Source organism: Myotis myotis, unplaced genomic scaffold (assembly GCF_014108235.1).
Source record: "Myotis myotis isolate mMyoMyo1 unplaced genomic scaffold, mMyoMyo1.p scaffold_m19_p_2, whole genome shotgun sequence".
Taxonomy (NCBI): domain Eukaryota; kingdom Metazoa; phylum Chordata; class Mammalia; order Chiroptera; family Vespertilionidae; genus Myotis; species Myotis myotis.
The window spans coordinates 18303904-18320608 of NW_023416324.1; the positions used below are offsets into that span (position 1 = coordinate 18303904).

The following is a 16705-nucleotide window of genomic DNA, read 5'->3' on the forward strand; positions in this document are numbered from 1 at the left end:
CTGACTCCTCCTTAGCGTGGACTTCTCCTCGTGCAAAGCATTCCTTCAGTCTGTGCCAATGTTGCACAGTGGGTAGAGCATTGGCATAAGCACCAAAGAATCGCAGGTTTGATCCCCAGCCCATCAGGGTGCATGTGGGAGGCAACCAAGCAATATACCTCTTTCACATCAATGTTTCTCTGTCTCTCACTCCCCTCCCTCCCTTCCATTCTCTCTAAAATTCAAAGGAACTCCTAGCCAATTTGGCTCAGTAGATAAAGCGTCGGACTACAGAATGAAAGGTCCTGGGTTCTATTCTGGTCAAAGGCACATGCCCAGATTTCGGGCTCGATCCCCAGTGTAGGGTGTGCTCCCCAGTGTGGGACGTGCTGGAGGCAGCCGATCAATAATTCTCTCTCATCACTGATGTTTCCATCTCTCTCCCTTTCTCTCTGAAAGCAATAAAAATATTTTTTTAAAAAACAATGGGAAATAACCTCTGGTGAGGTTTTGGGGTTTTTTTTTGTTGTTGTTGTTGTTTTTTAAAGCCTTCCTTCCAAGACTCGGGGCACATGTTCTCACCACTGCTTCCCATCGCTCTTCCCCACTGTGCTCTGAGGGCAGGGATCATCTTGGTCATCTCTGTGCTGGTGTCTGGCACAAAGTGGGCATCAGGTCAATGTGCCAGGCCAGCCACTGCACTGGGAAGACACTCCTTGGGTAAATGGTGGTATGGTGGATGAATAAGAGAGAGTAAATGAAGGAAAACGGAAGGTGGTTTGGATTAAAGTTTGATTTGTTGAAATGTCAGTTCAAGCTGAAGAAAATGACAAGTTACTAGTATTTTACAGCCTTCAAGTCTTGACAAACAAAAAAACAACCTGTAAAATTGCACCTACTAAAGACTGTTGAAGAGTGTTTGAAACCACTGGTTTTAACACAAGACACTTAATCTACTATAAATTTACAAATTGCACAGTTCATGCTTGCCATGCACAGAACGGCAGCCACAAGCACCAAAGAAAAACTGTAAAAGAAAAGTAAAAGCTGGCAAGTTTACAGGATTCACTACATGTGCCATGGAGAAACATCAAACACCAAGAGAAAAGTTAAAGGGGAAACTTACAATTACCTGCTGGTCTGAGGGAATAAATTCAAGAGCTTTCTGGATAACACGGCAGCCATACATTTGCAGTGCCAATGACAGGACATGACCTCGAATCCGTTCTGCCAAAGCCAGCTTCTGTTCGAGGCTGCCAAACTAGACATAATGTTTGGGTGAACACCATTACTTAGGCAGACGGAAAGAAACCAGAGAAAGCAAAGCATTCGTTATTCTGTATAAACCATTGGTATGCCTCCTTTAGCCTGGTCACCTATGATTAAAACATTTTGTTTAAAAAGCCTATGTTTTTGCCCTAGCCCTGTGGTCGGCAAACCGTGACTCGCGAGCCACAGGCGGCTCTTTGGCCCCTTGAGTGTGGCTCTTCCACAAAATACCACGTGCAGTCGCGCACGTACAGTGTGATTGAAACTTCGTGGCCCATGCGCAAAAGTCGGTATTTTGTGGAAGAGTCGCACTCAAGGGGCCAAAGAGCAGATTGTGGCTCATGAGGCGCAGTTTGCCGACCACTGCCCTAGCCGGTTTGGCTCAGTGGATAGAGTGTCAGCCTATGGACTGAAGGGTCCCGGGTTCAATTCCCGTCAAGGGCACATGCCCATATTTCAGGCTCAATCCCTAGTAGGGGGCATGTAGGAGACAGCCGATCAATGATTCTCTCATCATTGATGTTTCTCTCTCTCCCTCTCCCTTCCTTTTTTTTAAAAAAATATATTTTATTGATTTTTTTTTACAGAGAGGAAGGGAGAGGGATAGAGAGTTAGAAACATTGATGAGAAACATTGATCAGCTGCCTCCTGCACACTCCCCACTGGGGATGTGCCTGCAACCAAGGTACATGCCCTTGACCGGAATCAAACCTGGGACCCTTGAGTCCGCAGGCTGACGCTCTATCCACTGAGCCAAACCGGTTAGGGCTCTCCCTTCCTTTCTGAAATCAATAACATATATATTTTTTAAAGCATTTGTTTCTTCAAGAGAATAGTTTTCAGTCTCTGATTATGAGGAACAGTTTTTAATTTTAAAAAAATTTCTCAGCTATCAACAGTAGTGGTTTTACTATTAATATCTGCCAAACAAAAATGTCATTCATCAAAGCTGATGTATTAGTACTACGAAATAATCTATACTTGATTAATTATAAGAGCATTTATGTTTACTCTAAAATAATAATACATGTGGTAGACAGCATTCATAGGGCTTTACAAAATGTCTGGGGAAGATTCAAGGACTTATTACAGAAAATCAACAGCACTTTAGAGGTATCTGAGGTCCAGGGATTGAAAAGTTCTTTCATCTATATGAAATTTAAGCCAAAGCACATATGGGGGCACTGTTTTGAATTAGTGTTCAATATCATTCCAAGAACTGATATGTATTATCTATTATACAATGAAATCGAGTCAGGAGGAAAAAGAAAATCAAAAGGTAAAGCTGCACAATATTAAAACTCTTCCTAGAATGATTTTCCATCTTGGCTTTTTAGTTTTGTTTGAATAGCATAATCTTGAGACTCAAGAGACTTTATGCCCAACCCACTCATTTTCTATACAAGGGAACTAAGGTCCACTTTCTCTAAGTCAGGGACCTTTTTCTAGCTTGTCCCAAATCACATGGCTGTAAGCCACTGTTTGTTCGGCTACCACTAGCTACAGAGATCTGGAGCTGCAGGCTCCTACATTTTTCTACCTATGACAAAAATAAGTGAAAAGATATTCTAAATCAAAATTGCAAGTCATGTTTAGGTTGGACTCTTAGTCCACAGCTGGAGAGTTAAGTGTCGAAGAACTTAAGTCTTTACAAGACAAGTTAGGAAGACATAGGCTGAGTGAGCCACTTTTTAAACCTTCACATAAATCAAACAAAATAACACATAAGAAGCTAACAAATTTATTTTGTTCTGTGGCAAAGACGTACAATTCCAGTCCTTTTCCCTTGTACTCATTTCTTCACCTCAATGTTTCATTTCTTTCTGGATTTATAGCTTGGAGTTGTTGATCCCAGTGCACCAGGGCTATAATGGTAAACCAAGAATCCCCACCTTTCTAAGAGTTTAGTTAACTAAGGGAACAGACCTAACCCAACAATCTCATTAATCCTTTCCAAAGACAATGATAACAGAGGTGGCCATTATTCACATTCATGGAGGAAAACTAAGAAACCAAGGCCGAAGGATGACCCAGTAAGTGTTTAACAATCTTCACGACTATAGTTTATGATGAAAAACAGTAGAGTTGGTGTTCAAAGATAATTCTCTAGGAATTCTAAAAAAAAAAAAATTCATTTTTTTAGAACACTTTATTGTGGTCTCGCTAAAATTATCTTACAAGAATTATTTCCTCAAAAAATTACATTTTAGTAAAACTATGGTAACAACCAGAAATAACGTACTAGAGATGCTAAATGGGGACAATGATTCTCCAAACACAGTTCTAAATTAGACTGGCATCTGCAAATGAATTGGAAAACATTTAAAAATTCTTTAAAAAGCCCACACACACTTCATTTTGAGGACTGGAATGGGATGACAATTCTAAAAACAGCTAATGAAAATCAAAATGCTCTGCAGAGTCTCTAAAGTCAAAGGATAGAAAGTACAAAGGCTTACTTCAAAGAACTTCTGAATGACGTAATTTCCAAATACATCCACCATTAGCTGGTAAGCGGCCTGTAGGATTTCATTGAAGACAAGCTGGCGCTCAGCTGGTGTGGCCCGCTCCAGTTTCAGCTGAATGAATCTGAAGTGCGAAGTAAAAGGGCAATCACAGCATTTTAGAAAGACTTGGAAATAAATAAGAATTAGCTCAATTTGTATAATGAATCATTTCTGAAAATATGTGTGTACATTTACACAGGTGCAGGTGCACATGGGTGCACAAATACAATTGTTATTTAAATGAATCCCTAGAGCTCACTTAATTGAAAAATTTCTAAAAAGGAAAAAATGTTTATAGTGTGAAGTATACCCTAACTTAACTGAGCTTTTAAAAGTAGATTTAACCCCTAGAGTGCCGGGGAGCGCGACTGCGCTCCTCCTATCTTTCGCCAAAAGTGCTGGGAGCGCTATCGCGCTCCTCCTGCAGTGTCACTATTAGATGCTAGTAGTTCACTCTTTATGTGGGAAAAAAAATTTAAAAACCTTAACTCAAAATGCCTTGGCAATTTTAGCATAGTTTCTAGGATATTGGTTGGCACTCAAAGGGTTAAGTGTGAGCATATTTCATTACAGTAGGACATATGTACAAAATTGTAATTATATGTGGGTTTGAGGCGAAAAGGGGAAATAGGAAAAGAGAGGAGAGGGTGAAGATGGGCATAACACAAGGAGAACTTTTTCCTTTAGAAACCAGTCCCACATTAAGAGGATTAAAGCTTATGGTCCTTGCTATATTATTCACCTCATATTCATATGAAGCAATACTCATTAAGGATGTGGAACAGTTGTTATAAATGTCTGAAGTAGTGGCTACTCAATCTGCCAATCTAAATAACAATTCTTTGATTCAGATGATTATCAGAAAAATCATGGTGTCTTTCAATCTGGTCTACAGGATCCAAATATGAGAAATCCTTGCCCAATAGCAAGCTGGCAGAACTTAGTGAGAAAGTAGGTTTTGTAGAAGCTGTTTCAGTGGGCACAGTCAGAGAGAAAGAGAAATGGAGACAAATAGGAAAGGATGGGCAACATCATAATTATGCTTTCTCCCCAGGACCAGAGTTCCTTTCTGTGAAGCCAAATGAATAGTCAAACAGGCGGAAGTAACCCAAGCCAAATTCTGTTTTTGTAAGAGCTGCTTCTCTCACCTCTATTCAGACTCTCACTTCTATAGAATAAAACAACAACAAAAAAGTGATGGAGTTGTCTTAATCCTGAGCAGCAAGCAGAGGTCCAACTTATATTTGAGTAGCTCTTAACAGGGATTCAAATAGCAAACATGTGCGGATATATGCTTTGTGGTAGTGTTTCTGTTTCTTAAATTGTAGCCATTCTGTGAGGTTCTCGTGAATTAGAAACATCAGGCTAATATTTCAGAAAGGTAAAAAGGCTTGTTTGAAAGTTTATTTTAATTATGTATGTGATCCCAACTTCAATTTCTAAATGATTCTTTTCAATCACTCGTGTATCTGGCGACCTTCATAATCCCAGTTTCTTTAAAATAATGGAAAGTACACTAAGAAGCAACTGCTTCAATTATTTTATAGCAATTTACTTAGTGTATACGTATTTGAGGAATGGAATTTAAGGCATTAAGATTTCAGTTACCTTAAGTGCCAAAGCCAAGTCCTCACCTGGACCCATGTTGGTCTTGGGAAAATTCCATTATATGCCCAGCAATTTCTCGCAGTTGTAAATTGGGGTACCGGTTATTTCGAAAATCTTCCAAAAGCCTGCTCCTGCCAGAGGGCATGACATCAGACATTCCATATCGCAAACGGGAGGAAGAAAAAAGGGTGCTGCTAGGGCTGAAGAGGCTGGAGGCACTGCTCGCACTGCGGTACTTGGCTTCCGCGCCTGGAGCAGCAGAGATGTATCTTCCACTGCCATTTGTGAGTCCTCCTGTTGGTTACAGAACAGGAGAACTCAAGATTCATTCTTAAGGAACTTTGTTCAAGAGTGGAAAAAGCATCCCACACGTGTAAGCCTACATCATCTCTGATTCCTTTTCAATTCTGTTGCTTTTGTATTAAGATTAAATTCTATTAGTGCCACGACTTCCATAAGGGCAATTCAGCAAGCTGAAAGAAAGATTAGCACAAACATTATCTGGGGAATGCTTTTAACCACTGATAGGATACTGCTAGCAAAAATGGAGGAACAGTTAGTGAAGCCATTAAAATTCCTGCCTTGTGAAACCAGAACCTGAGCACCGAGAATCAGAAAACACAAAATGCACGGAGACTTGAGTGGCTTTCCATTCTGTGCTCTGTGGAGATTCTTGCCCTTAGGGAATAATCCCCACTCTCCCATCTGAAACCCACCCCTTAAAAAAAATTGGGGTTTTCAGATTTGCCTGTCTTATAAAGAGAGCCACCAAAAAAAATCTTTGAAGAAATGATTCTGGTGCTGAAAAGAAGTCTAAAAATTATTAAGGCACCTTAGGCCAAGATTACACATCAGGGGTAGAAAAAAAGGACATATGCTTTGAAATAGAAGGTTTTCAAGTTCTTCATCAGGAATGGCAGCTCTTAACACCTTCTGTTGAGACACAGCCTGAAAAGATACAGTAGCAACAACTTTCATGCCACTGATATTGCTGCTGTGACTGATAACCAGGGACTAATAATTGTAAATTCCTAAACAAGTAAAACAAAGATAAGTCCAAAAGGCTTATCAAAATGTAAAGCAGCCCTGGCTGGTGTGGCTGTTGGTTGGGCATCACCCCATGCACCAAAATGTTGATTTGATTCCTGGTCAGGACACATGCTCGGGTTGCAGGCTCGATCCCTTGTAAGGGATGTGCAGGAGGCAGCTGATCAATGCTTCTCTGCCCCCCATCCTGGCTCCCTTCCTCTTTCCAAAAATCAATTTAAAAACTAATCTTCAAAACAACTATGTAAAGCAGAGTAATAAATTATATTGAGTACATATATTCCCAATATTGGCATAATTTTTACATAACATAAAAAGAATGTAAAGCCTTTTATAAAATGAATGTGAAGCCTTTTCTTTTGCCGCACCCCCCCCCCCTCCTTTTAAACAAAAAAGTAAAGTAGATAAGAAATACACATAAACCAAAAAGAGTATGTAGATGAATAACAATTCAGGATCCAAGAGAAAAGTCACTTAAGGTGAACTTCTTTCTTCATGAGTTTTAATGAATGTCTGATTTGGAGATTAATGGTAGCTACAAAAATATACCCAGCTTGGATTTCTCCACAGAATTCTAGGGCTCATCTTCAAACTTCTGAGTCTCAATGAAAGTGATGAGACCAACTGGAAAAGGCTCAAAGTGTTAAAATTTGTAAAACATTTGTATTGAGCATTTGTCCTAAGCCAAGCTCTATGATAAAGAAACACTTTAGGAAAATGTTTAGAAAGATTTTAAATTCCCATGTATATAACAGAGCATTAAGGCCCAAATGCTCCCCCAAAGACACAAACAATCATGGCCAGAATTGTCACAGGACTCTTAATTTCAGAGTCAGTGCCCTTGCAACTAGACAGGTCCATTTTCAGACTCAACTATATCAAGTTTGCTTATTCTAAAGGACACTGTTATTCTTGTCAAATTCCACAATATTTCTTAATCCAAATGGAAAACATTCCTTTAAGAAAAGAAAGAGAGGGGTTTATAAGAAAAGAGAACAGTAGCCATATGTGTGTTCTTTATTGTTTCAGAAGCAATACTTTCTTCCCTGACTTGAGATTGGGGGGAAATGGGCAGAGATGGCAATCAAGTAGGTCACAGGTACTGGGAGAGTGTGATAATAGCAAGTAAGATGCTTAAGGAGAAGAAAGTAGCATGAACACACAACATTTTGAAAATAATTTCAAGGTATTTTAAGAATCTGTCACCAACAAAAGCACTTAGGGAAAAGTAACCAATCAACAGAGAAAAGAACCGAATTCCTAAAAGGCCCGACACATATCCTTATAACAAGATCCTTTGTGACAAGATTGAATGACAGGAACCAATCCTGAACTCTGCCCTATTTCTACACCAGGGGTCCTCAAACTACGGCCCGCGGGCCACCGGAAACATTTATCCGGCCCGCCGGGTGTTTTTGCCGCAGCTGCCTGTTGCTTAGCAGCCGACTAGTTTTTTTTTTAAACTATAGTCCGTCCCTCCAACGGTCTGAGGGACAGTGAACTAGGCCCCTGTTTGAGGACCCCTGTTCTACACTGATATGAGCCAATAGAATACACTTAATGTTTACACTTAATGTTTCAACCACAATTACATTTTCTGTTACTGTGGCCAAAAAGCATACTGACTAATGCCTAAGACTGGATTCACTGACTGGAGTACATCACGTGTAAAGTCTACAGTAAAGTTTTATAAATTTGTTCTGAGGTTTTGATTTTGAGTTCTGGTCTCCTTGGATGCCAGGCTGCATACACAGAGCCACATACACACATAACATACGTACATACAGCTTTTCTGTTATTGTTAATCCTCATCCCAGGCTATTTTTCCATTGATTTTTAGAGAGAGTGGAAGGGAGGGGGAAAGACAGAGAAACATCGATGTAAGTGATTGGTTTGCCTCCCGCACGTGCCCAGACCAGGGCAAGGGAGACCAGGGCCGGGGACTGAGCCTGCAACCGAGGTATGTGCCCTTGACTGGAATCAAAACCTGGACCCTTTAGTGCGCAGGACGATGCTCTATCCACTGAGCCAAACCATCTAGGGCTACATACAACTTTTGTTACTGAGAAAGTAAGTAAACAAATCTAAAAAAGAAAAGAAATGTTCCCAGGTACTACATTATAATCAGCAAACTGACACAGTCACAGGCATATTCGCTTGAGCCGACTAATTTTTCTGTAAATATTCAACCAATGTAGGTTTTTGTTTAACATGTAGTTTCCTGACTGTTTATGTAAAGGTAACTGGAAAATAGTAGGCCATCAGTAAGTATCTCCTTTAGACGGGGAATATGCAGAAATGTGTTTTTTCAAGGGCACCAAGGATTACACATCTACATATTCTTGTAACCAAACTACTATACACCTGGAGGTGACCCCTAAAAGTGTTTGAATTTGCAATCGATTTTAAAATAAACATTTCATACAGGGCCTCCAAAGGAGCCTCTTAGTGATCTCATCAAGTTTTCCCAGTATTCTGACATTCCACAGGCATTAAGGGCTTAAATGCTTTGTTTAAATTACTACATGCAGGTTTCCAGTTCACATGTAAGAAGCTTGGAAGTCACCACTCCATCCTAACAGCAAGTATAAAGCTAAACAGACCGAAAAATCAGGAATTCTTCTTGGATCCTTAAAAGAAGGAAGAACAAGAGCAAACCACTGCCCCCAAGACTGGAAAGAGAGGCGAATACACGTCATACCACAGCTTACCAGAACAGGAACTTACACAAAACCACCACCAGAACCAGTACGGAATAGGAACACCTGCACTGCAACTGACGAATTGCTAGAGGCTCAGTGTGGACAACTCTGAGAGTTTTAACTCCAGGGGGGGCCCAGTTATATAGGGAATGGGGAGCACAAGTGCACAATAAGTATCAGAGAGAATTTTCCTCAGGCTTCTGGCAGACTGAAGGGAAAAGAAACAATTTTGAAATATGCCAGAGAACTAAACCTTAATTAACAAAGCCTGTCGTCTGGAGAAACTAGTAAACCAGAGCCTAACCTGCAGGGTTATGATCAGAGATTAACTGATCTGGGAAGGGAAACATGTAACTCCAGCCTACACAAACCATCCTGCCCCACGGGGGTAGGGGCGTGCCACTAAAAAACGCTTGTGTGCCCTGGCTGGTTTAGCTCAGTGGATAAAGTGTCAGCCTGTGGAGTGAAGGGTCCTGGGTTCAATTCCAGTCAAGGGCATATGCCTGGTTGTGGGCTCGATCCCCAGTAGGGGGCGTGCAGGAGGCAGCCAATCAATGACACTCATCATTGATGTTTCTATCTCTCCTCTCTGAATCAATAAAAAATATTTAAAAAAAAGAGAAACACTTGTGAAGTTGATAGTCCAGAGGCATATGCTCACTAAACGAATGAGATATGAATCATAGGACTTCCCTAACACCTCATCATCACAGTACTAAAGCCAATTTAAAGCCATTCCTTTTATCCAGTATAATAAGCCTGGCTATTAAAAAAAAAAGAAGAAGAAGAAGAAAAGAAAAGCAAGCATCATACCAAAAGGCAAAAAAAGCCCTGACCGGTTTGGCTCAGTGGATAGAGTGTCGGCCTGCAGACTGAAAGGTCCCAGGTTCAATTCCGGTCAAGGGCATGTACCTTGGTTGCGGGCACATCCCCAGTTCGGGGTGTGCAGGAGGCAGCTGATTGATGTTTCTCTCTCATCGATGTTTCTAACTCTCTATCCCTCTCCCTTCCTCTCTGTAAAAAAATCAATAAAATATATTTTTTTAAAAAAGGCAAAAAAACACAATTTGAAGATAAAGAATCATCAGAAATATGCATGGCCAGGATATTGGAGTTACCAAACCTGGAATTTAAAACAACTATAATTAATATACTAAAGACTCTAATAGATAAAGTAGACGGTATGCATAGAACAAGTAGGCAAAGTCAGCAGAAAAAGGGATTAAGAAAGAATCAAAAAGAAGTGCTAGAAGATAAAAAACAAAATGAAGAATGCCTTTGATGGGTTTATCATCAGACAGGACACAGATAAGGAAAGAGTTGGAGGTTATATCAATAAAATCCTCAAAAACCAAAAAAGAAAGAGAGCATGAGGGATATTGGCCTATAATTCTCTTTCACTGTGTTGTCTCTATCTGGTTTTGGTATTAGGGTGATGCTGGCTTCATAGAATGAGCTGGGAAGTGTTCCTTCTTCTTGAATTTTCTGGAATAGTCTGAGGAGGATATGTTTTAGTTCTTCCTTGAATGTTTGGTAAAACTCCCCTGTGAAGCCGTCTGTCTGGCCCCGGGCTTTTGTTTGCTGGGAGCTTTTTGATGACTGCTTCAATTTCTTCCAACATTTACAAGGAACTCATGAAACTTAATAATAGGAAAATAAACAATCCAACCAACAAATGGGCAACGGACCTAGATAGACACTTTTTGAAAGAGGACATACAGAGGGCCAAAAGACATATAAAAACATGCTCAAAGTCACTAATTATAAGAGAGATGCAAATCAAAACGACTATCACCTCACACCTGTCAGAAGGGCTATCATCAACAAATCAACAAACAAGTGTTGGAGAGGATGCTGAGAAAAAGGAACCCTTCTGCACTGCTGGTGGGAATGCAGACTGGTGCAGCCACTGTGGAGAACAGTATGGAGCTTCCTCAAAAAACTAAAAATGGAACTCCCATTTGACCCAGTGATCCCACTTCTAGGAATATATCCCAAGAAGCCAGAAAGGATATATGCACCCCTATATTCATAGCAGCACAATTCACCATAGCTAAGATTTGGAAACAGCCTAAGTGCCCATCAGTAGATGAGTGGATTAAAAAACTGTGGTACATCTACACAATGGAATACTACACTGCAGTAAAAAAGAAGGAACTCTTGCCTTTTGCAACAGCTTGGATGGAACTGGAGAGCACTACGCTAAGCGAAATAAGCCAGTCAGAGAAAGATAAATACCACATGATCTCACTCATTTGTGGACTATAGAGAACAACACAGACTGATGAACAGGGACAGATCCAAAGACAGAGAAACAGCAATCAGACTATTAATCCCCAGAGGGAAAGTAGGGGAGGGTGGGGGTAAAGGGAAGAGATCAACCAAAGGACTTGTATGCATGCATATAAGCCAAACCAATGGACATGGACAACAGGGGGATGAGAGCATGAGTGGGGGGTGGGAGGGAGAGGATGGGTGTTAATGGGGGGGAATGAGGACACATTTGTAATTCATTAACTAATAAAGAATTTAAAGATTAAAAAAAAACACTAAAAAAAAATTAAGAAGTACAGAATATCCACAGACTGTGAGACAACTACAAAAGTTAGAACATACATTATGGGAATATCAGAAAGACAAGAAAGGAAAAAGGAACAGAAGTATCTAAAACAATAACAACTAAGAATCTCTCCAAATTAATGTCAAATACTAAACCACAGATCCAGGAAGCTCAGGGAACACTGAGCAGCATAAATGCCAGAAAAACTACAGCTAGGCTTATCATCTTCAAAATATAGAAAAGACAAAAAAAAATCCTGAAAGAAGGCAGAGAGGAGGAAAACATGACAATAAATTACATCTCACTTCTCCTCAGGAAAAAAAATGCAAGCAAGAACAGAGAGGAGAGCCCTGGCCGCCCCTGATACAGGAAGGTTGTAATTTTGATTCCTGGTCAGGGCACATACAAGAATCAGCCAATGAATGCATAAATAAGTAGAACAACAAATCAATGTCTGTCTCTCACAAAATCAATAATAAAAAATAAAGTGTTGATAGTGAAAAATACTACCAATCTAGATTTCTGTATCCTGCAAAATTATCCTTCAAAGGTGAAGAAATGCTTTTTCAGACAAACAGATATTGAAGAAATGTGTTGACACTAGGTGTGCCTTACAAAAAATGCCAAAAGAAGTTTTTTAAAGAGAAGGAAAATAATACAGGTCAGAAACTACAATCTATATATATATAAAAAAAAGAAGAGCATCAATGAAACTTAATGACATAAAAATAAAAACTTTAATTTATTCTGAATTGATCTAAAAGTTTGTTCAAAATAATATTGACAATGTGTTCAATTATGTATGCTATGTTTATATCACATTTATGTGCTTATCTATGTAAAATGAATGACAACAATGGATGGAGGAACTAGGGTTGGTTTCATATTATAAGATATTTGCACTACTTGTGAAGTGGTTTAGTCTTATTTGAAAGTGAACCTGGATTAGTTGTGAATGTATAACACAAACTCTAGGGCAACCACTAAAAAAAAGGTTTAAGCCCTGGCCGGGTAGCTCATTTTGTTGGAGTGGCATCCCAATGTGCCAAAGTTGCAGGTTAAATCCCTAGTAGTCAGGACACATACAGGAAGCAACTAATGGATGCACAAATGAGTGAAACAATAAATCAATGTTTCTGTTTCTCTCCTCTCCACGATTCCTCTCTCCCTAAAAATCAGTCAATAAATAAGAAATGTTTAAGTTTTTAAAAATAAAGTATAACTAATATGTTAAGAAAGAAAATAGAATCATATAAAAGCTTAAGTCAAACCACAAAAGACAGAAAAAGTGTGAAAGACAAACATAGGGACAAAAAACAAAAACCAACAAATAGAAAACAGTAACAAATATGGTAGACATTAATCCAACTATACCAATTATTTTAATGTCAATGGTATAAATGCACCAACTGAAAAGTAGATTAATGTTATCACAAAACACATTCCACCTATATGTTGTCTACAAGAAACCCACCTTCAAAATACACATATAGATTTAAAGTAAATGATTATTAATAAAGACAGAAAAAAAAAACACAACAAAATCCAAAACACATTCATGAAAAAACTCTTAAACAGAATGGAACTGAGCCTAGTTAAAGGCATCTATGAAAAAACCACAATGATCATACTTAAAAGCAAAAGAGGAACACTTTGTCCCCAAGATTAGGAACAAGGCAAGTATGTGTGTTCTCATCTACTCTATTTAACACAGTACTGAGGTTCCAGCTAGTGAAATCAGGCAAGAAAAAGAAATAAAAGGCATCAAGATTGAAAATCTGTCTTTATTCACAGGTGACATGAACCTATATATAGAAAATCCTCAGAAAACCACCCAAAACTATTAGAATAAATAAGTACAGCAAATTTGTTGAATACAAGATCAATATACAAAAATCAATTGTATTTCTATTAACAAGCAGAAAAAAAATCTAAAAATAAAACTAGAATACAATTCCACTCATGATAGCAAAAAAATAAGATATGTAGGAACGAATTTAACAAAAAGGCTTGTTAGACCTGTATACCAAACATTTCAAAACTTTGCTGGGAAAAATGTCGTATGCAAAACGATGAACCATCACCTCACATAATGTAACTCAAAATGGATCATATACTTGTTTATAAGAACTAAAATACTAAAACTTTTAGAACAAAGCATATTAAGAAAATCTTTAAGAAATTGAGCTGGCCAAAGATTTCTATACCAGAAAGCATGATAAACTGGCCCTCATCAAAATTAAATTATTACACTTCCAAAGACACCATTTAAAAAATGAAAAGACAAGCAAAAGACCAAAAGACTTAATATGCAAAACATATACCTGGTGAAGAACTTGTATCCAGAATATATAAAGAACTCTTACAACTCAATAATAAGACAAACAACCTGAATCAAAAAATGGGCAAAAAATATGAGCAGACATTTCACCAAAGATACATGAATTGTTAATAAGCACATGAAAAGAGACTCAGCATTATTAGTCATTAGGGCAGTGATGGCGAACCTTTTGAGCTCAGTGTGTCAGCATTTTGAAAAACCCTATCTTAACTCTGGTGCCGTGTCACATATAGAAATTTTTTGATATTTGCAACCATAATAAAACAAAGATTTATATTTCTGATATTTATTTTATATATTTAAATGCCATTTAACAAAGAAAAATCAACCAAAAAAATGAGTTCACGTGTCACCTCTGACACGTGTGTCATAGGTTCGCCATCACTGCATTAGGGAAATGGAAATTAAAACTACAATGATATACCATTTCATAATCACTAGAACAGCTATATTAAATAAGACAAATAAGAACAAATGTTGGTGACGGTGCAGAGAAAATGAAATCCTCACACATTGGTGGTGGGAATGTAAACTGGTACACTAACTTGGAAAACAGGTCGGCAGTTTCTTTAAAAGTTTAACTTAAAAAAACAACATACGTATCAGCAATCCTACTCCCAGAGAAATGAAAGCAAGCGTTCACTCACAGAAAGACTTGCATACAAATGTTCATAGCACCATAAACTATTCTTTATTGATTTTAGAGAGGAAGGGAGAGGGAGAGAAAGATAGAAACACCAATGATGAGAATCACTGATCGGCTACTTCCTGCATACCCCCCCCCCTCCCCCAATGGGGATTGAGCCCACAACCCAGGCATGTGTCCTGACCGGGAACCATGCCGGTTGGGCATAGCAGCATAATTTATAATAACCAAAAACCATAACCAACAAACATCCTTCAATTGTGAGTGGTTAGACAAAATGTGGTATAGCATAAAACTGAAGATGAGTCAGCAACAAAATGTAACAAACTACTGATACACATTATATCAAGCATGAAATCTCAAAAACATGAGAAGGTACAGAAGCCAAACAAACGCGATCACATATTGTATGCTTCTATTTCTATGAAATGTCCAGAAAAGGCAAATTTAAAAACAGAACTAGCAGGGTATGAACAGGGATTAACTGTAAAATGCCATGAGAAATCTTACTGAGGTGATGAAGATAGTCTAAAACCAGTAATGATGGTTGCATAATTCAGAAAGTTACTAAAATCACTGAATTATACAGTTGAAATGAGTGAACGTTATGACATAATTTTATGGTGAGATAAATCATTAAGTTGTTTTAAAAAGTATGGTCTTTCTGTAATGGGTAATGGGAAAAGTAGTATTAAAGAGTCTTAAATAGGCAGTCAACAAGTGATTGCTTAATCAATAATGAGAGAAAAATAAGCAAGGCACTGATTTTTCTGAGTATCCTAGCTTATGTCTGACCACTGGGAAGAAGTGTGAAAATGGTATCACAGATAATAGATCCACACTGGGAGAACAGACATATAGGCTGAAATGTGCATTCAAACATTTACTAGCTGTGTGGTTTTATGAAAGTCATGAAACTATGCTGAGTTTAAGTTTCCCTCTATAGAACAGTCTTTTGAGTATTTAATATACTGAATGAATACAATGAGTAAATGTTTAGGATAGTTGTTAGTGATTGAAGAATTGATGGCTGGTGGCAGCAGTGATGTAGTATTAATAGTAGAAGCTATATTGAGGTGTGGACCAATATACATATGGTAAAGAAATGCTGTTTCTTACACCAAGATGTCTTTAGGGTCTTTGTATAGGTACTGCTATAAACCAAGTACCACACCTCATATAGTAAGACTAAAGCATACAAGAACCCTTTTCTAAAGGAGACCGAGTTAAGGCAAAGCTCTAGCCAATCAAGATGTTAAGTTCCTCAAGAACGATGTGTATGATTTTGTAGTATATGCAGCAATTCAAGTCCAATGCAAATACATACAACCAAATTGCTTAAACAAGGTACACTTTTTAAAGGAGATGATATGTTAAAAATAAATCTAGGCAGAAAGCAAGATTCATTAAGAAATAACTCGCCTAATAATTATTTCCTACTTCACAAGAGGAACATGAATTAAGAATAAGGCAGTATTTCATTAAACTGCTAATATATTGGAAAGAGAAAAGGCACCATGCATGCAAGTATTATTTCCAGCTCCATTTTCAAACACTCAAGAGCCACAGCATTTAGTTCAGGGGTTGACAAGCTTCAGCCCACAGGACAAATCTGGCCTGCTACCTATTTTGGTAAATAAAGTTTTATTTTCAACAGCAGAGTTGAATATTCACTACAGAGACCATCTGACCTCACAGATTTAGTTCGTTTAGTACTCAATAAGAGCCGACACAGTTTAAATGTTTAAACCAAGAAATTAAAAGGTAAGATTACTGCATCTGATAATGCACTGGTTTAAAATATATCCTGGGACATCATGTGATAGGATATACAATGATAATTGCTGCTTTGAAATCAAAAGGTTTGATACTAACTCTGTTCGGATATGAGACCTAGGCATGATATTTAGGTCAGTTTCCCGACTTCTGTATCATAGGCATAATACCTTCCAGAGTTACATGTACAGCAGCTAAAACCATTAGTAGTGTCAGGTAATAACTACTCAATAAATGTTAGTTCCTTCCGTCTACACACTAAAATGGCAC

The 16705-nt window shown here is 38.3% G+C and overlaps 1 protein-coding gene across 41 annotated transcripts in view; it reads right to left on the minus strand.

Annotated features, from left to right (window-relative positions):
• The window catches only part of PUM1 (pumilio RNA binding family member 1), a 131304-nt gene that overhangs the window by 19527 nt on the left and 95072 nt on the right, over positions 1-16705 (minus strand). For 38 of the 41 annotated variants that reach the window (XM_036349988.1, XM_036350011.1, XM_036350015.1 and 35 more), the window contains 3 exons: positions 5390-5657; positions 3708-3837; positions 1106-1240 (listed from right to left, as the gene is read on the minus strand). In XM_036349988.1, coding sequence (XP_036205881.1) covers positions 1106-1240; positions 3708-3837; positions 5390-5657 — 533 coding nt within the window. The remainder of the gene's footprint in view (positions 1-1105; positions 1241-3707; positions 3838-5389; positions 5658-16705) is intronic. The other 3 variants (XM_036349996.1, XM_036349990.1, XM_036349993.1) reach the window with 1 other exon arrangement.